Source organism: Siphateles boraxobius, unplaced genomic scaffold (assembly GCF_051911475.1).
Source record: "Siphateles boraxobius isolate OS27281-9 unplaced genomic scaffold, OSU_SipBor_1 25, whole genome shotgun sequence".
In the NCBI taxonomy this organism is placed as follows: domain Eukaryota; kingdom Metazoa; phylum Chordata; class Actinopteri; order Cypriniformes; family Leuciscidae; genus Siphateles; species Siphateles boraxobius.
In genome coordinates this window covers 38350841-38375000 of record NW_027508866.1, presented here as the reverse complement: position 1 = coordinate 38375000, position 24160 = coordinate 38350841, and the positions used below count along the sequence as shown (strand labels likewise).

The 24160-nt window shown below is 44.6% G+C and overlaps 2 protein-coding genes across 3 annotated transcripts in view; one reads left to right on the top strand and one right to left on the bottom strand.

Moving 5' to 3' along the window:
• The window catches only part of psmg1 (proteasome (prosome, macropain) assembly chaperone 1), a 61882-nt gene that overhangs the window by 5692 nt on the left and 32030 nt on the right, over positions 1-24160 (bottom strand). Inside the window, exons 2-3 of the mRNA XM_077243859.1 lie at positions 9482-9674; positions 8303-8391 (exon numbers count right to left, since the gene is read on the bottom strand). Of these exons, the coding sequence (XP_077099974.1) occupies positions 8303-8391; positions 9482-9606 (214 nt within the window). The 5' untranslated portion in view covers positions 9607-9674. The remainder of the gene's footprint in view (positions 1-8302; positions 8392-9481; positions 9675-24160) is intronic.
• Positions 10485-24160, top strand: part of mpzl1l (myelin protein zero-like 1 like) — a 336259-nt gene continuing 322583 nt past the window's right edge. Inside the window, exons 1-3 of one of the 2 annotated variants that reach the window (XM_077243860.1) lie at positions 10485-10669; positions 12196-12356; positions 20234-20447. In XM_077243860.1, coding sequence (XP_077099975.1) covers positions 10597-10669; positions 12196-12356; positions 20234-20447 — 448 coding nt within the window. In that variant the 5' untranslated portion in view covers positions 10485-10596. The remainder of the gene's footprint in view (positions 10670-12195; positions 12357-20233; positions 20448-24160) is intronic. The other variant, XM_077243861.1, reaches the window with a different exon arrangement.

Genomic DNA, 24160 nt, shown 5'->3' with positions numbered 1-24160 from the left:
AGAGGGACAGAGGGACAGGGGAACAGAGGAACAGAGGAACAGAGGAACAGGGGAACAGGGGAACAGTAGAACAGGGGAACAGGGGAACAGAGGAACAGGGGAACAGGGGAACAGAGGAACAGGGGAACAGAGGAACAGGAGAACAGAGGAACAGGAGAACAGAGGAACAGGGGAACAGGGGAACATTGGAACAGGAGAACAGGAGAACAGGGGAACAAAGGAACAGGAGAACAGGGGAACAGGGGAACAGGGGAACAGAGGAACAGGGGAACAGAGGAACAGGGGAACAGAGGAACAGGGGAACAGAGGAACAGAGGAACAGAGGAACAGGGGAACAGAGGAACAGAGGAACAGAGGAACAGGGGAACAGAGGAACAGGGGAACATGGGAACAGGGGAACAGAGGAACAGGGGAACAGGGGAACAGGAGAACAGAGGAACAGGGGAACAGGGGAACAGAGGAACAGGGGAACAGAGGAACAGGGGAACAGGGGAACAGAGGAACAGGGGAACAGAGGAACAGGGGAACAGAGGAACAGGGGAACAGAGGAACAGGGGAACAGAGGAACAGGGGATCAGAGGAACAGGGGAACAGGATAACAGAGGAACAGAGGAACAGGGGAACAGGGGAACAGAGGAACAGAGGAACAGGGGAACAGGGGAACAGGGGAACAGGGGAACAGGAGAACAGAGGAACAGGGGAACAGGGGAACAGAGGAACAGGGGAACAGAGGAACAGGGGAACAGGGGAACAGGGGAACAGGGGAACAGAGGAACAGAGGAACAGGGGAACAGGGGAACCGGGGAACCGGGGAACAGGGGAACAGAGGAACAGAGGAACAGAGGAACAGGAGAACAGGGGAACAGGGGAACAGGGGAACATGGGACCAGGGGAGCAGGGGAACAGGAGAACAGGAGAACTGGGGAACAGGAGAACTGGGGAACATGGGAACAGGAGATCAGGAGAACTTGGGGAACAGGAGAACAGGGGAACAGGATAATTTGGGGAACAGGAGAACTTGGGGAACAGAGGAACAGGGGAACAGGAGAACTTGGGGAACAAGAGAACAGGGGAACAGGAGAACAGGGGAACAGCAGAACAGGGGAACGGGAACAGAGGAACAGGAGAACAGGGAACATGGGGACAGGGGAACAGGAGAACAGGGGAACAGGGGAACAGGGGAAGAGGAGAACAGGGAACATGGGGACAGGGGAACAGGGGAACATGGGGACAGGGGAACAGGAGAACAGGGGAACAGGGGAACAGGAGAACAGGAGAACAGGGGAACAGGGGAACAGGAGAACAGGGGAACAGAGGAACAGGAAAACAGGAGAACATGGGAACAGGAGAACAGGGGAATAGGAGAACATTGGAACAGAGGAACAGGAGAACAGGGGAACAGAGGAACAGGAGAACATGGGAACAGAGGAACAGGGGAACAGGGGAACAGAGGAACAGGAGAACAGAGGAACAGGAGAACATGGGAACAGGGGAACATGGGAACAGAGGAACAGGAGAACAGGGGAACAGTGGAGCAGGAGAATAGAGGAGCAGGAGAACATGGGAACAGAGAAACAGGGGAACAGAGGAACAGGAGAACAGGGGAACAGGAGAACATGGGAACAGAGGAACAGGGGAACAGAGGAACAGGAGAACTTGGGGAACAGGGGAACAGAGGAACAGGGGAACAGAGGAACAGGGGAACAGAGGAACAGGGGAACAGGACAACAGGGGAACAGGAGAACAGGGGAACATGGGAACAGGGGAGCAGGGGAACAGGAGAACAGGAGATCAGGAGAACTTGGGGAACAGGAGATCAGGAGAACTTGGGGAACAGGAGAACAGGGGAACAGGATAATTTGGGGAACAGGAGAACAGGGGAACAGGAGAACTTGGGGAACAAGAGAACAGGAGAACAGGGGAACAGGAGAACAGGGGAACAGGAGAACAGGGGAACAGGGGAACAGGAGAACAGGGGAACAGGGGAACAGAGAACAGGAGAACAGATGGACAGGAAAACAGGAGAACATGGGAACAGAGGAACAGGAGAACATGGGAACAGAGGAACAGGGGAACAGGGGAACAGAGGAACAGGAGAACAGATGAACAGATGAACAGGGGGACAGGAGAACAGAGGAACAGGGAAACATGAGAACATGGGAACAGGGGAACAGAGGAACAGGAGAACAGGGGAACAGGGGAACATGGGAACAGAGGAACAGAGGAACAGGAGAACAGAGGACCAGGGGAATAGAGGAACAGGGGAACAGAGGAACAGGGGAACAGGGGAACATGGGAACAGAGGAACATGGGAACAGAGGAACAGGGGAACATGGGAACATGGGAACAGAGGAACAGGGGAACAGGGGAACAGGAGAACATGGGAACAGGAGAACATGGGAACAGGGTAACAGGAGAACTTGGGAACAGGGGGACAGGGGAACAGAGGAACAGGAGAACAGAGGAACAGGAGAACATGGGAACAGAGGAACAGGAGAACATGGGAACAGGAGAACAGGGGAACAGAGGAACAGGAGAACATGGGAACATGGGAACAGAGGAACAGGAGAACAGGGGAACAGAGGAACAGGAGAACATTGGAACAGAGGAACAGGAGAACAGGGGAACAGAGGAACAGGAGAACATGGGAACAGAGGAACAGGAGAACAGGGGAACAGAGGAACAGGAGAACAGAGGAACAGGAGAACAGGAGAACATGGGAACAGAGGAACAGGGGAACATGGGAACAGGGGAACATGGGAACAGAGGAACAGGAGAACAGGGGAACAGAGGAGCAGGAGAACAGAGGAGCAGGAGAACATGGGAACAGAGAAACAGGGGAACAGAGGAACAGGAGAACAGGGGAACAGGAGAACATGGGAACAGAGGAACAGGAGAACAGGAGAACATGGGAACAGAGGAAAAGGAGAACATGGGAACAGAGGAACAGGGGAACAGGGGGACAGGAGAACAGAGGAATAGGGAAAAAGGAGAACATGGGAACAGGGGAACAGAGGAACAGGAGAACAGAGGAACAGGGGAACATGGGAACAGAGGAACAGGAGAACAGAGGAACAGGGGAACAGGGGAACAGGAGAACAGAGGAACAGGGGAACAGAGGAACAGGAGAACAGAGGAACAGGGGAACAGGAGAACAGAGGAACAGGGGAACAGGGGAACATGGGAACAGGAGAACATGGGAACAGGGGAACAGAGGAACAGAGGAACATGGGAACAGAGGAACATGGGAACAGAGGAACAGGAGAACATGGGAACAGGGTAACAGGAGAACATAGGAACAGGAGAACAGAGGAACAGGAGAACAGGGGAACAGGAGAACAGGGGAACAGGAGAACAGGGGAACAGGGGAACATGGGAACAGGGGAGCAGGGGAGCAGGGGAACAGGGGAACAGGAGAACAGGAGAACAGGAGAACTGGGGAACATGGGAACAGGAGATCAGGAGAACTTGGGGAACAGGAGAACAGGGGAACAGGATAATTTGGGGAACAGGAGAACTTGAGGAACAGGGGAACAGGAGAACTTGGGGAACAAGAGAACAGGGGAACAGGATAATTTGGGGAACAGGAGAACTTGGGGAACAGGAGAACAGGGGAACAGGAGAACTTGGGGAACAAGAGAACAGGGGAACAGGAGAACAGGGGAACAGGAGAACAGGGGAACAGCAGAACAGGGGAACAGCAGAACAGGGGAACGGGAACAGAGGAACAGGAGAACAGGGAACATGGGAACAGGAGAACAGGGGAACATGGGGACAGGGGAACAGGGGAACAGGGGAACAGGGGGACAGGGGAACAGGAGAACAGGGGAACAGGAGAACAGGGGAACAGGGGAACAGGGGAACAGGAGAACAGGGGAACAGGGGGACAGGGGAACAGGGGAACAGGGGAACAGGGGAACAGGGGAACAGGAGAACATGGGAACAGAGGAACATGGGAACAGGGGAACAGGGGAACAGGGGAACAGGAGAACAGGAGAACAGGGGAACAGGGGGACAGGGGAACAGGGGAACAGGAGAACAGGGGAACAGGAGAACATGGGAACAGAGGAACATGGGAACAGAGGAACATGGGAACAGAGGAACATGGGAACAGAGGAACATGCAAACAGAGGAACATGGGAACAGAGGAACAGGGGAACAGGGGAACAGGAGAACAGGGGAACAGGAGAACAGGGGAACAGGGGAACATGGGAACAGGGGAGCAGGGGAACAGGAGAACAGGAGAACAGGAGAACTGGGGAACATGGGAACAGGAGATCAGGAGAACTTGGGAACAGGAGAACAGGGGAACAGGATAATTTGGGGAACAGGAGAACTTGAGGAACAGGGGAACAGGAGAACTTGGGGAACAAGAGAACAGGGGAACAGGATAATTTGGGGAACAGGAGAACTTGGGGAACAGGAGAACAGGGGAACAGGAGAACTTGGGGAACAAGAGAACAGGGGAACAGGAGAACAGGGGAACAGGAGAACAGGGGAACAGGAGAACAGGGGAACAGCAGAACAGGGGAACAGCAGAACAGGGGAACGGGAACAGAGGAACAGGAGAACAGGGAACATGGGAACAGGAGAACAGGGGAACATGGGGACAGGGGAACAGGGGAACAGGGGGACAGGGGAACAGGGGAACAGGAGAACAGGAGAACAGGGGAACAGGAGAACAGGGGAACAGGGGAACAGGGGAACAGGAGAACAGGGGAACAGGAGAACAGGGGAACAGGGGGACAGGGGAACAGAGGAACAGGAGAACTTGGGGAACAGGGGAACAGAGGAACAGGGGAACAGAGGAACAGGGGAACAGAGGAACAGGACAACAGGGGAACAGGACAACAGGGGAACATGGGAACAGGGGAGCAGGGGAACAGGAGAACAGGAGATCAGGAGAACTTGGGGAACAGGAGATCAGGAGAACTTGGGGAACAGGAGAACAGGGGAACAGGATAATTTGGGGAACAGGAGAACAGGGGAACAGGAGAACTTGGGGAACAAGAGAACAGGAGAACAGGGGAACAGGAGAACAGGGGAACAGGAGAACAGGGGAACAGGGGAACAGGAGAACAGGGGAACAGGGGAACAGAGAACAGGAGAACAGATGGACAGGAAACCAGGAGAACATGGGAACAGAGGAACAGGAGAACATGGGAACAGAGGAACAGGGGAACAGGGGAACAGAGGAACAGGAGAACAGATGAACAGGGGGACAGGAGAACAGAGGAACAGGGAAACATGAGAACATGGGAACAGGGGAACAGAGGAACAGGAGAACAGGGGAACAGGGGAACATGGGAACAGAGGAACAGGAGAACAGAGGAACAGGGGAATAGAGGAACAGGGGAACAGAGGAACAGGGGAACAGGGGAACATGGGAACAGAGGAACATGGGAACAGAGGAACATGGGAACAGAGGAACATGGGAACAGAGGAACATGGGAACAGGGGAACAGGGGAACAGGAGAACAGGAGAACATGGGAACAGAGGAACAGGGGAACATGAGAACATGGGAACAGGGGAACAGGAGAACATGGGAACAGGGGAACAGGGGAACAGGAGAACATGGGAACAGAGGAACAGAGGAACAGGAGAACAGGAGAACATGGGAACAGGAGAACAGGAGAACATGGGAACAGGGGAACAGGGGAACATGGGAACATGGGAACAGAGGAACAGGGGAACAGGGGAACAGGAGAACATGGGAACAGGGGAACAGGAGAACATGGGAACAGGGTAACAGGAGAACTTGGGAACAGGGGGACAGGGGAACAGAGGAACAGGAGAACAGAGGAATAGGAGAACATGGGAACAGAGGAACAGGAGAACATGGGAACAGGAGAACAGGGGAACAGAGGAACAGGAGAACATGGGAACATGGGAACAGAGGAACAGGAGAACAGGGGAACAGAGGAACAGGAGAACATTGGAACAGAGGAACAGGAGAACAGGGGAACAGAGGAAAAGGAGAACATGGGAACAGAGGAACAGGAGAACAGGGGAACAGAGGAACAGGAGAACAGAGGAACAGGAGAACAGGAGAACATGGGAACAGAGGAACAGAGGAACATGGGAACAGGGGAACATGGGAACAGAGGAACAGGAGAACAGGGGAACAGAGGAGCAGGAGAACAGAGGAGCAGGAGAACATGGGAACAGAGAAACAGGGGAACAGAGGAACAGGAGAACAGGAGAACATGGGAACAGAGGAACAGGAGAACATGGGAACAGAGGAAAAGGAGAACATGGGAACAGAGGAACAGGGGAACAGGGGGACAGGAGAACAGAGGAATAGGGAAAAAGGAGAACATGGGAACAGGGGAACAGAGGAACAGGAGAACAGAGGAACAGGGGAACATGGGAACAGAGGAACAGGAGAACAGAGGAACAGGGGAACAGGGGAACATGGGAACAGGAGAACAGAGGAACAGGGGAACAGAGGAACAGGAGAACAGAGGAACAGGGGAACAGGAGAACAGAGGAACAGGGGAACAGGGGAACATGGGAACAGGAGAACATGGGAACAGGGGAACAGAGGAACAGAGGAACATGGGAACAGAGGAACATGGGAACAGAGGAACAGGAGAACATGGGAACAGGGTAACAGGAGAACATAGGAACAGGAGAACAGAGGAACAGGAGAACAGGGGAACAGGAGAACAGGGGAACAGGAGAACAGGGGAACAGGGGAACATGGGAACATGGGAACAGGGGAGCAGGAGAACAGGAGAACTGGGGAACATGGGAACAGGAGATCAGGAGAACTTGGGGAACAGGAGAACAGGGGAACAGGATAATTTGGGGAACAGGAGAACTTGAGGAACAGGGGAACAGGAGAACTTGGGGAACAAGAGAACAGGGGAACAGGATAATTTGGGGAACAGGAGAACTTGGGGAACAGGAGAACAGGGGAACAGGAGAACTTGGGGAACAAGAGAACAGGGGAACAGGAGAACAGGGGAACAGGAGAACAGGGGAACAGGAGAACAGGGGAACAGCAGAACAGGGGAACAGCAGAACAGGGGAACGGGAACAGAGGAACAGGAGAACAGGGAACATGGGAACAGGAGAACAGGGGAACATGGGGACAGGGGAACAGGGGAACAGGGGAACAGGGGAACAGGGGGACAGGGGGACAGGGGAACAGGAGAACAGGAGAACAGGGGAACAGGAGAACAGGGGAACAGGGGAACAGGGGAACAGGAGAACAGGGGAACAGGGGGACAGGGGAACAGGGGAACAGGGGAACAGGGGAACAGGGGAACAGGAGAACATGGGAACAGAGGAACATGGGAACAGGGGAACAGGGGAACAGGAGAACAGGAGAACAGGGGAACAGGGGGACAGGGGAACAGGGGAACAGGAGAACAGGGGAACAGGAGAACATGGGAACAGAGGAACATGGGAACAGAGGAACATGGGAACAGAGGAACATGGGAACAGAGGAACATGGGAACAGAGGAACAGGGGAACAGGGGAACAGGAGAACAGGGGAACAGGGGAGCAGGGGAACAGGAGAACAGGAGAACAGGAGAACTGGGGAACATGGGAACAGGAGATCAGGAGAACTTGGGAACAGGAGAACAGGGGAACAGGATAATTTGGGGAACAGGAGAACTTGAGGAACAGGGGAACAGGAGAACTTGGGGAACAAGAGAACAGGGGAACAGGATAATTTGGGGAACAGGAGAACTTGGGGAACAGGAGAACAGGGGAACAGGAGAACTTGGGGAACAAGAGAACAGGGGAACAGGAGAACAGGGGAACAGGAGAACAGGGGAACAGGAGAACAGGGGAACAGCAGAACAGGGGAACAGCAGAACAGGGGAACGGGAACAGAGGAACAGGAGAACAGGGAACATGGGAACAGGAGAACAGGGGAACATGGGGACAGGGGAACAGGGGAACAGGGGGACAGGGGAACAGGAGAACAGGAGAACAGGGGAACAGGAGAACAGGGGAACAGGGGAACAGGGGAACAGGAGAACAGGGGAACAGGAGAACAGGGGAACAGGGGAACAGGGGAACAGGGGAACAGGGGAACAGGGGAACAGGAGAACAGGAGAACAGGGGAACAGGGGAACAGGGGAACAGGAGAACAGGGGAACAGGAGAAAAGGAGAACAGGAGAACAGGAGAACAGGGGAACAGGAGAACAGGGGAACAGGGGAACAGGAGAACAGGAGAACAGGAGAACAGGGGAACAGGGGAACAGGAGAACAGAGGAACTGGGAAACTGAAGCTCAAGCTCAGGTTCTGCAGGATTTCTAGAGCGAAGCATGATGTTTCTCACCAGTGGCGTTTGGACCCACAGCGATGATCAGATCCGAACACGACAGGGACCCACTGTCTGTGTGTGAGAGCCACAACACATCCACACGCCTGAGACACACACACACACACACACACACACACTCAATTACTTTCATTATTAACCGCAGCTCACATGAAGCCCATTCCCGATACAAAATCATGCTTTTCTAAATCATAATTATGAGATAAAGTGTCAAAATTATGACAGATTGTCATATTATGAGAAAAAAAGTATTACATTTACGTGTATGCATTTGGCAGACACTTTTATCCAAAGCGACTTACATTGCATTTCAAGATACACATTTACATCTTGCTTTCCCTGGGATTTGAACCCATGTCTTTGGTGTTGCAAGCACCAACGCTCTACTGTTTAAGATACAGGAAAGCCAGTATGTAAATAGGAGATTTCTATAGTTAATCGAAATTTTAAGTATGCTGTCTATAATTAACTTCATAATTAGGACTGTCGCATAAGAATAAAAAACAACCTTTTGTAAATCATTCATAATTATGAACAGGAGACAAAATCAAGACAAAATGTTGAAATTGTGACCAAAATTGTGATTAAAAGTTGTAGTTATGACATAGAGAGTCATGATTTCAGCTTTTAATCTCGCAATTATGACATAAAAAGTTGTAATAAAGAGTCCTATAATTTTAACTTATCATAATTTAAACTTTTTAATGTCATAATTATGACACGTATGTCAATTTTGACTTTGTGTCATAATTAAGATATAATCAATCATATGGAAACCCATATTAAGATATTGTAAACATTAACATGCTGTTTTGAAACTCTCTCTCTCTCTCTCTCTGTGTGTGTGTGTGTGTGTGTATTGATTGATCTGTGACGATCCATATTAATATTCAAACACAAAATTGCTTTATTGCTATGACTGTAAATAATACAATAATGCCAAAGCTGGGAATATATGTACATAAAATAATACTAAAAACATCAAAACTACTAAAAATAACTCTTTTACGGTTTATTTCACAGCAGCTTGACAGAAACACACGCGGCTGAAGTGAAACCGAAAGGATAGTGTTTTTATTTAATCTCTTAAAAAGCAGATGAAATAAGACTTTAAATCAAACGTTACGGACGGACACAGTTTATTGCATTATGAATAAATATAATGCATAACTTTACCTCTTCTCCTCTATTTCCTGTCGGATCTGTTCATCTTCCTCGTTTTCCCTCGTCATATCATCATACTCATCCTCCTCGACAGCTCTCGAGTACACCGACAACACCTCGCCGAAGAAAGTCGCCATAATAGAGGATTATTAAGTTTAATAACAATGCGAGTCAAACCCGCTGTGTAACGATCGATGATCCGCTACTGGCTCCACATACACCGGAAGTAGAACGGCAAACGACTTTTGTTTTGTTTTCAGTTATTTTATGAGGGGACTTTTATTAATGCTGTTTTTATTAATGCAAAAAACAAACAAACAAACAAAAAACACAGTTGACATATTTATACAAAACTTGTGTGTATAATACACTCAAATTAACAACAATACACCCATTGTCAACATAATACACAAAAAACTATTTTTTCTGCTAACGAGGGAAAAAAAGAAATAAGAAAAAGGACCGAACATGAGGGTATAAAATTAATTTATAGACATCAACAACAGTATACATGTCAAAGGTTTGGTAAATTCAAAAAGTCGTTCTACTTGGTTTCTTATTACAAAAAACATAAAAAACATTACTATAAAAAAACCACAAGAAAAATTGGTTTCTTGTTGCTGAATTTACATTTGTGGATATACAGTTTGCAAAGATGATAAATATTAAGGGAAAAATACTGTGTTATTCCGAAAGAGCTGTGATACAATTATGTATAATAATAATAGTAATAATAATAATATATTATCAATAAAATGTTAGTATTATTAAAACTAAGATCACAATCAGAATCTCACTTTCATTGTCTCATCATCAAACAAAGACGTTAGTGTGAAAGATTTATTTTTATTACAATTCTCGCGACAAAGGTCAGAATGCAAAGCAAATGTATTCAAGTCTTTATTATAACCAACATTAAAATAATGGTTACCCAATATCCGATCTGAGATCAGTAGATCATTACATTCGGAACATCAGAGCTGATCTGAGACCTGTAGGGTGTGTTCGGTGCACTAGTGCTGACGTCACTGAGTCTGATCTGAAGTCAGCGGGAAACTCCGTCGGTCTGATGCTGTAAACAAACACGGAGGCTCCGGTACTCGGGCGATATTTATGAAATCTAAAGGATGGAAATTAGGCTTCCGATTTCCACACACAGTTATGTTTCATTGTGTGTCTCTGTGGTGTTTATTATCGCGGGTAAGTTCTGTTTGATTTCTCTGAGGCGTTTTGACGTCATATGTGAGCGTTAGCGCAGCTCCGTGCTAACCTGCTAGCTTCAGTAAACATTAATAATTATCTGAGGATTTTATATTAATATCACATGAAGCGAGTCTATAAAGAACCACTCTTTTTTTGTGTTAATTTAATGTTCTGAAGCAGCTCGGTTAAATACATCCAGTGTGCGTGTGTTTAAAGTGTTTCTCAGATCAGGAAGTTTAAGTTAGCTCGTATTGTTCTGTTAGCACACTAGCCTCCCTCATTACTATTACATGATATCATATTTACTCACGAAAAGTTCCTTTGATTAATTAATAACTCACATAATTTTATCACGTACTATTGTGTTTTTAAACGTTTTATGTTTAATTTGATCATACCTGAATTACCAGCTTGAGTTTCCTTTAATAAACCAGGAGAGACAAACAAAAGACTCAAATCTGAATTAATGATTTTATTTCGTGTATTTTAATGATCATCTGGTGTAAATCCTTAAATAACACAATTTACATAGTCTGTTTTTATATAGTGTCCTTTATGTCTGGGTTTAAAATGATTTTTTTAAAGTAATAAAATATACCATGATATTGTTTGAAGATGTCACTCCTGTATCGTTCACTGACGTGTTATATAAATATAATACAGCATGTAAGTTAGGCATTGACACACATTTCACGATTCGATTTTCATTCTCAAGCTTGCAATTCAATTCCAGTTTCGAATAATTACGATTTTATTTCAAGGACAATACATGTCCACTTTTCTGAAGGAAAAAAAATGCACGTTCGTTAATTTTTTAGTGTACTAATAACATTATAATAACATTGTAATGACATAATTATGTTCCTACTTCAATTCGTTATTTGAAATCTAAACATTTTTAACCCCAAGGGTGCTCTTCGCCTGGTGGTCAAACATTACAGAATTCGAATTATTATAATTTTTTATTTAAAATGAAAGGAATGTTCTATATTTTAGTTTGATTATTTTTATTTAATATTTTGCATTTTTAGGGGATTTTATGGTACTAAATTATATTTACGCTTTATAATCCATTTATTCCTTTTTTGAGCATAGACCCGAAAATTTCATTTCCAACTTAAACTGTGTTTCTTGAATGCTTTAAAGCACAGACTGAAGTTTGATCTCTTTTTAGAGACGACACTTGGCAGATTATTGCTGAAGCGAAAAAAGTTACAGAATTTTACGTTTCTTGTCATGAAAAATGCACAAATATACTATTTTATCATGACCACGATTTTTTTGTGTTCACATAGCAAGTGCCAAAACCTTTACCAAGATTCACACCATTCCGATAAAGTACAAAACAACCAAAAAAATAATTTTTCGGTCAAAAATGACAGAAGAGCACCAGAGGGTTAAAATAATTTTATCAATTTAAATATTTTTAACCCAGCCGTAATAGCATGAAATAATAACAGTTTCAAACCGCAGTAGTGTTGACATGTTGATGTTTGACTGACTGGTGTGTGTCTGTGTTTCAGGCGTGTCGGCGATAGACGTGTTCACTCCCGCTGAGGTGTTTGTTGAGAACGGGACCACAGCGACTCTGAGCTGTAGTTTTAAGTCTAAAGAGGTGGTCGGAAGTGCGGCTTCAGTGACGTGGTATTTCCTAGCGGAGGGAGACACGGGACAGCCCACTTCGGTGAGTCTTCCTCTACAATATGTGTCCCTGGATCACAACCAGTCACAAGTCGCACGGCTATATTTGTGGCAATAGCCGACAATACACAGTATGGATCAAAATTAGCGATTTTTTTATTATGCCAAAAATCATTAGGATATTAAGTAAAGATCATGTTCCATGAAGATATTTTGCACATTTCCTATCGTGAACGTATAAAACTTTTTTTTTTGTGAGTGAATGCAGCAAAATCGCGCACATAAATGGACAATTTTAAAGGCGATTTTCTCAATGTTTAGATATTTTTTGCACTCTCAGATTCCAGATAGTTGTATCTCGGCCAATATTGTCCTACAACAAATCAGGGTTTCCCGAAGCACTTTGAAACTAAGGCGGCCGCCTAAGCAAAACACGCCTGCCGCCTTATCTGCGTCGCCAAAAAAAATTATATGAGCGATATCCGCCGAGTTACTCTGTGCTGTTTTCTCCCTTTCAATCTTTAAATATGTGTGTGTTCATCTGAGCCTCATTGGTCTGTCACTGCTCGTCAATGTCAGAATATTTGAGATGACCAATCAAATCAAAGTAGGCGGGCTTTATGTTCTCAGCGCGAATTTTAGCAGAGCGACTCATAGACAGGAGCGACTCGACGCGCTTCAGTTTACGGTCGGTCAAGTGCGAGAAGATGTAAGTTGCTAAACTAAACATTTCCTATTTGACAGTTTTTTTAGGTCATAAATGTTAAACGAATCACAAAAATAATCAGGCAAACTAATAAAATTTTGTCTATTTTCGCCATTTTGAACTGAAAATAGACCACTATGTGACGTGACTCATGTAATGTAACCTTAGCCTAATAATTAGTTTACTGTCATTGTGAGGGGACAAGACACATTAACCAGGGTACCTGCGGGATCTCAAAAGCATTGAAAAATAATCTCAAATTAGGGCCTTAAAAGCCTTGAATTTGGTATACAAAGTAGGGCTGTAACGATACGCGATATAAAATCGAAATCGCGATACTCAGGTCCACGATCCTGTATCGCGATGTGAGAAGGCAGAATCGCGATCACACCCCTTCCAACTCCCAGAGTTATCCTTCCTGTCCAGAACCAGGGCTCGAATTTCGGCGCGGGTATTGCGCATAATTCTAATCATTCCCGCAGGTCTCCCATTTATAATGTGGGAAATTCCCGCAATCGTAATCCACACAGATAATAAAATAAAATCATTCTTTTAACAACTATCTTCCAGACGCAATTTCACAAACAGCGTGAGTGTTCAGCGGTGCCGCGCGTCTTCTATCTCTTCTCATAATGTTTTGTGCAAGGCAGGCATCAAGCGCTGCGGCGATAATACACACTCGCGTTTTGGAGTCGGGACCATAGACTGTAAGGTCGGGACATGACGGAATATTCACTTGCACAATCGGGCCAGCAGTGCATCGTGACTGAAGTCTTTTTAAGTCTTACCAGTTTAAACATTCAAGCGATTTTAAACTAATCAGTGCTCGCGCGCTCTCTGAGATTATTTTCTATGCGCACATTCATAGAAAATCCGCCTCAAAAACAGCTGGCTAGTAACTATTTTTCGCGGATTATATTGCTTTAACACGCAAAATTGTCAATTTCGGTCTTTGTGAGTAGGCTATACTCTAAATAGGCTATAGTCGGTTTTGTCTTTAATAAACATAAAACGCATGCCAGTATAATGAACACAGGATCCGTGCACTAGCTCTTAAAGTGACGGCAGCCATATGTGTCTGTCATTAATTTTGTTGTCAAAACAACAAAAGATGGCTTTAAGTTAAAGGAATCAGGATTAATAGCCTATGTATTTAATTTATTCAGGACTAAAATACTACCCAGTGTTATTTTCCATTTGATTACTTTATTCAGTATCTGTATATAAATACTAGTGTTAGACCTATTCAAAAACTTTTCTCTTTAATTGTCTTTATTTGTATCTTTATTCTATTGTATTTATTTGTGCTACTTTTTTCAATTTAATTAAACAATTAAAATCAAGCTTCCTTGTGATGTGTAAATTCTTAACAACAATAGGCTATTACCCCATTGTAAAAATGCAATGAGCGCAAACATTTAGGCAAGATAAATGTAATAATTTTGTTTGGAAAAAATGCCCCCCCTTTCTCCCCTCAAACAAAAAAAATCCCCCCCATGAGAATCATCTAAAGGGGGGATACCCCCCCTCCCCCCTCCTCCCCCCCTCCCCTCCCCTCCCCTCAGGCCCATGAGAACTACCACATCTTTAAATTACTATTAGTATTATTTGAAGTTAACATTATAAAATAGCCTACGTAGACCTACACCACAAAACTAGTTGAGGATAAATTATTTAAAATTTGGCAATTTCAGCATTATGGACGTGAAATTTGCAGCCAAAACTTGAAATATAAATTCTCAGAAAGTGCATTAAATTAATCCTCAATTGACGGCAACACGTCCAACATGCAGATGCATATTACGGCACCATCCCGAAATCAATTTAGTTGGAGTACAGAACACAGCCCAAAAGCAGCAGCCTACACTGCCGTATAGTATAATAATTTGCATAGTTATTATTGTTCTTTGGTGTTTAGATTATACAGGTTTTTCCTAATGTTATTTAATAAAAATACCGGTATTTTTTTTCTTCTCTCAAAATCTCTTTTTTTCACCACAAGCCCCGGCCCCTCAAGCCCCGCCCCCGTGATAGAATCGCGATACGAATCGAATCGTGGGTCAAAAATCGTGATACGAATCGAATCGTGGGTTTGGTGTATCGTTACAGCCCTAATACAAAGTCTTGGATTTACTAGGATTAAGTTCATACCATAACAAAATTAGGGCTGCAACTAACGATTATTTTGATAATCGATTAATCGGACGATTATTTTTTCGATTAATCGATTAATCGGATAGAAATTAAATTAGATTTTTTTTATTATAACTAAATAAAACCGTAAATCAGGGTATTTATGTGTAAAAGTGTACTTTAAAAAGTGCAAAAGCCACACATTGAGTTTTACTAATATCAATATTTGCTTTGTTTTTAATGATAATTGCTGATGGCAAGTTGACAAACATGATTATTGTTAAAAAAATGATATCCAACATATAATGTTTTAACACAATTTTTGTCAAAACAAATTTACACAGACATGTTGTTCAGATGTGAATATCTGAACTAAAAACAAACTAAAAACATCTAAAATATATAATTCATTTAATTTTTATTTAAAATTAATTATATATATAAGGAATATAAGGATAAAGAATATAATATATATTATATATATAATATATAAAAGAATATAATATAAGGATAAATTGATTAAATAAATATAGAAAGACTGAAAACAATTGTGTGAATGTAGAGCCGCAGTAGATCGCGTTTGAAAAACAATTAAAACTTAGTAGACAAATGCTATAAAAAGAGAACGGAATGGAGGTAACGTTACCCAGCAAGCTAACAGGCTTGAGTAAAGGACAGGAGAAATTATGCATTAGTGCACAAGCATTCGCTGAAAACCACTGAGTACAGTGACTAAAAAACAATATTTTACTGCTGCTGTTATTAACTGCCTTTATATTTAGTGCTTCGCTTTGTAAACACCGTTTTAATTTAACCTATTTCTGCGGTAGCGCTATTTTAATCCATCACTTACGTTGCGAGCGAACTGATTGCGCAACCTGATGCTCGAGACAAAATACAGACATCCCAAGATCCCGGAAGTCCCGGGAGTCTCCCGCATATTGATTGCGGCTCCCTGATGCCCGCGAATTAGTTCAAACTCCCGAAATCTAGAGCGCGCAAGCAAGAGCGCGCATGCGAGACATAAGAGACTGCTCCAAACCGTGTAGCGCGCGCGCTCGCCAGAGCGCCTGAGGGAGAGAGACCTTGCGTGTGTGTGCGTACCAGTAAACGCTCCCCGTGACGTAAGCAGACCAACTAATCGATAATGACATTCGTTGACAACGATTTTCATAATCGATTATAATCGATTTTATCGATTAGTTGTTGCAGCCCTAAACAAAATTAACTGTTACTAAAAATTCATGCACAGTGAGTGCACCTTGCTCTCCACGTCATAGCAGAAAGCGTGCGCACCGTTACTATGGTTACTAGGCAAGTGAGTTACAGAACAAGATTGTAACGTTAGCCAAGCGTAGTTTGTCGTCTGAAATAGGAAAGTTTCAGTTTAATCCGCTGTGGCCACAAATGCCAGAATTCAATAATTTAACCCCCAAATCAGAGCTTTTCTGTTAAAAGAACTTGTTTTCTACGTGGTCTTTTCAATAGTAGCTGGCAACCATGCGCGCGCGCTCTCTAACTTACACTGCTCAAGAAGCGCGGATGATCTGAAAACACAGACTAGCTGGTGTTCAGAAATCTTCATTTGAGATTTTCATCTTAAACTGAAGTGTCATTCTGTCGGTCTATGTTCTGTCACGAGCCGCTTGCGCTGTTTGTGCCAACAAAATGCAGGCTGATATCCAGCAGTGTTTTTAATGTTGATGCAATGTTTCCCGAATATCCACACGATTTCAAATGTGACATTGATTTTATACAACAGTTAAAAAACGAAACAAAAGGGTAACATTAAGTTATTTACTACATTTAAAACAGTATAGTCAGGATTATTGCTCTATTTTGCAACGAAATCTGTGGCTTTGAACGAATCGTGAGATTCAATGAATGACTCGATGACTCACACATAAAGACAATGAGTTACCGCCACCTACTCAATTTGTCTTAATTTGTGTTAGGAGCAAGCGGCAACCTCCCCGTCTCTCTCTTGAAACCAACACGGAATTGAATTAAACTGCAATTCATCGCCTGGCCGCTTGAGGCTGACTGCAAAAGTGAGCCAAATCTGTATCTCCCCCATGTTAAAATGCCTAACTTTACCGCAGAAGAAAATATGTTTACAGCCTGGTGTCTAAAGTTGTTTTGGTCTATACAGATAATTTTACCCTTCATGACAACTGTGAGGGGGGTTATTTTTTTTTATAACTCATCCGTTTAAATTATATTAAGCCTTAAAATGCTGCATAATTAAGGGCGTGGCCACTTGAGTGACAGGTGGATTACCGCTGCTGTTCTAGCCGTTTGTCTGCTCTCTGTTAGCGTCACGTCACCTCAGCTAATCCCAGCTGCTGAACTCGCCATCTCTGCCGTGTTTATACTTTTTTCGGGATTATTTCATACAGTTTAATACACGCCTTATACCTTCGCACACGCCGTTGGATTCCGTCGTTGTTGAGTGTCGAGAGAACAACCAGCGCTGTTCTTCAGCTGTTTTCCTCTGTGAACATGCACTCATGGATGTCCGACAATATCCTTGCTTTTTGGAGTTCAGATTTAAAAACGTCTAAGATATAGAGGCCACACTCGTTTTGCGGTACCGTTGATCTTACGGAACAGATAGACTATAATATGCTTATTTCACTTTTTAGTGTTCAATAAAAAGTACCGGCAGATGAAATCCTGCAGGTGTCAGTGCTTTCTATTCGTCCCTTAGATGAGCGCGGATTTCTAGTGCATTTACTTGAACTTCTTAGGTAATATCTATCAGAATTTAAAATGGACTGAATAAAGCTCTCTATGAACTTCACGTGCAATGCCGCGCTGACTGACATGTATGCGCATCACTGTCACACACACGCTCAGAGCAAATATTGTAAGTTACTGCATGAGAATAATAATGCATCACAATACACATAGTCTCACGGTTAGTTATGTCTTTTAACTATTATAGTATTACGAAGGGCAAAAACATGAACTTTAACTATTGGCTTTAAGTCTACTTCTTCAAGTCGTCTGTCACTTTAGCGCGAGGCCAGTAGCACATTAGCTCTTAGCCTGAGCAAACTCAAGCAAGGCGGGTGTAGTTTCAGCATTCAGGCACCTCAACTCCACCCACGTCCCGCCTTTTTGTCCATTTTCCTTTATCCGGGAGTGACGCACTGTGACGCGCTTCCAAGATGGCGACGAGCGACTCCGCCCACTTTAGGCAAGGCAAGGCAAGGCAAGTTTATTTATATAGCACATTTCATACACAATGGTAATTCAAAGTGCTTTACATAGAAGAAATTAAAATAATCAAAAGAAATCAGAATAATTAAAACAGTTTAGAATAAAAGATAAAATACAGAAATCAGAATAATTAAAACATAAAATAAAATACAGTGCAAACAGTCGGACGAACAGTGGCACAGTGCTCATTCAGTAAATGCACAGCTAAACAGATGTGTTTTGAGTCTGGATTTGAATGTGACTACTGTAGGAGCACATCTGATCTCTTCTGGAAGCTGGTTCCAGCTGCGGCTGGCATAGTAGCTAAAAGCAGACTCGCCATGCTTAGAGTGAACCCTTGGTATTTCTAGCCGATGTGATCCTAATGATCTGAGTGATCTGTTGGGTTTATATTCAGTGAGCATATCTGCAATGTATTGAGGTCCTAGGCCATTGAATGATTTATATACCAGTAATAATACTTTAAAATCAATCCTAAATGTAACTGGCAGCCAGTGTAAAGACCTGAGGACTGGTGTGATGTGTTCATATTTTCTGGTTCTGCTCAGAATCCTAGCAGCAGCGTTCTGTATGAGCTGCAGCTGTCTTATGGTCTTTTTGGGAAGGCCAGTGAGAAGTCCATTACAATAATCCACCCTACTGGTGATGAAAGCATGCACAAGTTTTTCTAAGTCTTGACTGGAAACAAAGCATCTAATTCTTGCAATATTTTTCAGGTGATAATATGCTGATTTAGTTATTGCTTTGACATGACTACTGAAACTAAGGTCTGACTCTAGAGACACACCCAGATTCCTGACTTGATTTTTAGTTGTTTGACCCCTAGACTGAAGGTATGCGTTCACCTTGAGAACTTCATCTTTGTTTCCAAACGCAATGACTTCAGTTTTGTCTTTGTTTAACTGAAGAAAGTTTTGGCACATCCAATTGTTTACTTCATCAATGCATTGGCAAAGGGAGTCAATGGGGCTGTAATCGTTAGGCGATAGGGATAAGTAGAGCTGTGTGTCGTCTGCATAGCTATGGTAAGCGATTTGGTTCTTTCTCATTATTTGGCTCATTGGGAGCATGTACAGGTTGAATAGGAGTGGCGCAAGAATTGAGCCTTGAGGGACTCCGCATGTCATGGATGTCCACTCAGACTTATGGTCTCCTATACTCACATAATAACCTCTGCCTCCTAAGTATGACCTGAACCATTTTAGGACTATCCCAGAAAGCCCGACCCAGTTTTCCAGCCTGTCAAGAAGTATTTTGTGATCGACAGTGTCAAATGCAGCACTGAGGTCGAGTAGTACCAGCACTGATAATTTGCCTGTATCAGTATTTAAGCGAATATCATTTATTATCTTTATGAGCGCGGTCTCTGTACTGTGGTGCGGTCGGAAACCAGATTGAAAATGGTCAAAGTATCCATTCGAGCTTAAGAATTTGTTCAGCTGATTGAAGACAACTTTTTCAATGATCTTGCCTATGAAAGGAAGATTTGAGATCGGTCTATAGTTGTTTAATATGGTCTTATCCAGATTGCTCTTTTTCAGGAGGGGCTTTCTGTCCGGTGTTCAAAAGCGTTCTTCAGAAACCTACGGGTGACGTCATGGACACTACGTCCATATTTTTTTACAGTCTATGGTCAGGAGTTATGCAATTCCAAATCTCCCCACCCCCCCACCAGCACCACCTTAACTAACACATTTTCTGCGGGAAACCTTGCAAACCATACATCAATTTATTCAGCTTTCAGCTGACTCTGTTTCAATGACCCATGTGACTGGTTTTGTGGTTCAGGGTCACATATGGATCTATAATAATATCAGGCATCATATGATCATCATGGATGTTGTCGTCCTCCGCAGATCTTCTATCACTCCGGTGGGAAGCATTTTCCAGGCTCGCTCCCGCAGTTTAAGTCCCGTGTGGAATGGGCCGGAGACATGAACAAGAAGGACGCGTCGATCCGCGTGATCCAGATGCAGTTCAAGGACAACGGGACCTTCAGCTGCGACGTGAAGAATCCACCGGACATCACCGGACAGATGTCCATCTCTAAAGTCAGAGTGGTCATGAAAGGTGAGCGAACAAGAACACATGTGGGCGGGGCTTGATTGTGTCTGTGGGGAATTGATTGGATGGTTGTGGTATGCTATTGGCTGATCTCATGTGAGTGACAGGTTGCCCCGCCCACATCATCAGACAAGAAAAGAGATGCTGAAGAGCTGAAGAACTTATTCTGATCAAGATTATTAACACAATAATGATGTGTACATATAAATCATTATAATAAGCACTGCAAAGAATAAGAAGTGTCGTAAAACCTCTGTTTGGTTGATTCTCATGGCTCTGTCGTTCAAAAGTTTGGGGTCGGTAAGATTTTTAATGTTTTTGAAAGAAGTCTCTTCTGCTCACCAAGGCTGCATTTATTTGATTATTTGACACTAATATTGTGAAATATTATTAAAATTTTAATTAGCTGTTTTCTATGTGAATATATAGTAAAGTGTAATTTATTCCTGTGATCAAAGCTGAATTTTCAGCATCATTACTCCAGTCTTCAGTGTCACATGATCCTTCAGAAATCACTATAATATGATGATCTGATGCTCTAGAAACATTTGACTATTATCAGTGTTGAAAATAGTTGAGTATAATTTTTTTTCAAGATTCTTTGATGAAATGAAAGTTCAAAAGAACAGCATTTATATGAAATAGAAAGGTTTTGTAACATTAAACACTACCGTTCAAAAGTTTGGGGTCAGTAAGAGTTTTTATTTTATTTTTTGTGGGAAAGAAATCAATACTTTTATTCATCAAGGATTAATTAAATTGATCAAAAGTTACTGTAAAGACATTTATAAAGTTACACAAGATTCTATTTCAAATAAATGCTCTTCTTTTAAACTTCCTATTCATCAAAGAATCCTGACAGAAATTTGTTCACAACTGTTTTCAACATTGATAATAATAAATGTTTCTTGTGCATCAAATCATCATATTATAGTGATTTCTGAAGGATCATGTGACACTGAAGACTGGAGTAATGATGCTGAAAATTCAGCTTTGATCACAGGAATAAATTACACTTTACTATATATTCATATAGAAAACAGCTGATTAAAATTATAATAATATTTCACTGTTTTTACTGTATTTGTGTGTGTGACGGTGGTGTGATCAGCAGTGTGTGACGGTGGTGTTCCTCTGTGTGTGTGTGTGTGACGGTGGTGTTCCTCTGTGTGTGACGGTGGTGTTCCTCTGTGTGTGTGACGGTGGTGTTCCTCTGTGTGTGTGACGGTGGTGTTCCTCTGTGTGTGTGACGGTGATGTTCCTCTGCGTGTGTGACGGTGATGTTCCTCTGTGTGTGTGTGACGGTGGTGTTCCTCTGTGTGTGTGTGACGGTGGTGTTCCTCTGTGTGTGTGTGACGGTGGTGTTCCTCTGTGTGTGTGTGACGGTGGTGTTCCTCTGTGTGTGTGACGGTGATGTTCCTCTGTGTTTGTGTGACGGTGGTGTTCCTCTGTGTGTGTGACGGTGGTGTTCCTCTGCGTGTGTGACGGTGATGTTCCTCTGTGTTTGTGTGACGGTGGTGTTCCTCTGTGTGTGTGACGGTGATGTTCCTCTGTGTGTGTGTGACGGTGGTGTTCCTCTGTGTGTGTGTGACGGTGGTGTTCCTCTGTGTGTGTGACGGTGATGTTCCTCTGTGTGTGTGTGACGGTGGTGTTCCTCTGTGTTTGTGTGACAGTGATGTTCCTCTGTGTGTGTGACGGTGGTGTTCCTCTGCGTGTGTGACGGTGATGTTCCTCTGTGTTTGTGTGACGGTGGTGTTCCTCTGTGTGTGTGACGGTGATGTTCCTCTGTGTGTGTGTGACGGTGGTGTTCCTCTGTGTGTGTGTGACGGTGGTGTTCCTCTGTGTGTGTGTGACGGTGGTGTTCCTCTGTGTGTGTGTGACGGTGGTGTTCCTCTGTGTGTGTGACGGTGATGTTCCTCTGTGTTTGTGTGACGGTGGTGTTCCTCTGTGTGTGTGACGGTGATGTTCCTCTGTGTGTGTGTGACGGTGGTGTTCCTCTGTGTGTGTGTGACGGTGGTGTTCCTCTGTGTGTGTGTGACGGTGGTGTTCCTCTGTGTGTGTGTGACGGTGGTGTTCCTCTGTGTGTGTGACAGTGATGTTCCTCTGTGTGTGTGTGACGGTGGTGTTCCTCTGTGTGTGTGTGTGACGGTGGTGTTCCTCTGTGTGTGTGTGACGGTGGTGTTCCTCTGTGTGTGTGACGGTGGTGTTCCTCTGTGTGTGTGTGACGGTGGTGTTCCTCTGTGTGTGTGACGGTGATGTTCCTCTGTGTGTGTGACGGTGATGTTCCTCTGTGTGTGTGTGACGGTGGTGTTCCTCTTTGTGTGTGTGACGGTGGTGTTCCTCTGTGTGTGTGTGACGGTGATGTTCCTCTGTGTGTGTGTGACGGTGGTGTTCCTCTGTGTGTGTGACGGTGATGTTTCTCTGTGTTTGTGTGACGGTGGTGTTCCTCTGTGTGTGTGACGGTGATGTTCCTCTGTGTGTGTGTGACGGTGGTGTCCCTCTGTGTGTGTGTGACGGTGGTGTTCCTCTGTGTGTGTGTGACGGTGGTGTTCCTCTGTGTGTGTGTGACGGTGGTGTTCCTCTGTGTGTGTGACAGTGATGTTCCTCTGTGTGTGTGTGACGGTGGTGTTCCTCTGTGTGTGTGTGACGGTGGTGTTCCTCTGTGTGTGTGTGACGGTGGTGTTCCTCTGTGTGTGTGACGGTGGTGTTCCTCTGTGTGTGTGTGACGGTGGTGTTCCTCTGTGTGTGTGACGGTGATGTTCCTCTGTGTGTGTGACGGTGGTGTTCCTCTGTGTGTGTGACGGTGATGTTCCTCTGTGTTTGTGTGACGGTGGTGTTCCTCTGTGTGTGTGACGGTGATGTTCCTCTGTGTGTGTGACGGTGGTGTTCCTCTGTGTTAGTGTGACGGTGGTGTTCCTCTGTGTGTGTGACGGTGGTGTTCCTCTGTGTGTGTGTGACGGTGGTGTTCCTCTGTGTGTGTGACGGTGGTGTTCCTCTGTGTGTGTGACGGTGATGTTCCTCTGCGTGTGTGACGGTGGTGTTCCTCTGTGTTTGTGTGACGGTGATGTTCCTCTGCGTGTGTGACGGTGGTGTTCCTCTGTGTGTGTGTGACGGTGGTGTTCCTCTGTGTGTGTGACGGTGGTGTTCCTCTGTGTGTGTGTGACGGTGGTGTTCCTCTGTGTGTGTGACGGTGGTGTTCCTCTGTGTGTGTGTGACGGTGATGTTCCTCTGTGTGTGTGTGTGTGTGTGTGTGTGACGGTGATGTTCCTCTGTGTGTGTGACGGTGATGTTCCTCTGTGTGTGTGTGTGACGGTGGTGTTCCTCTGTGTGTGTGAAGGTGGTGTTCCTCTGTGTGTGTGACGGTGATGTTCCTCTGTGTGTGTGTGTGACGGTGATGTTCCTCTGTGTGTATGACGGTGGTGTTCCTCTGCGTGTGTGACGGTGGTAGGGCTGGGCGATATGGAGCAAAAAATATATCTCGATATCTTTACAGGAAAAATAACCAAACAAAAACTAATGCAAAAACAAATATGCCAAATACCACAGTCTTTTTTTTTTATTGGAGTGCAAAGAGGTAGGCAGTTCATGTAGTCCAAAGTGCTTCTGCGACATTTTAAAAAAAAAATCCCCAAAAATAATAATAGTATACAAATTAATTGCTGTATACAAAAATAATTGCCACCTGTCCCTTTTTACCGGGATTGTCATCCTTTTTAATA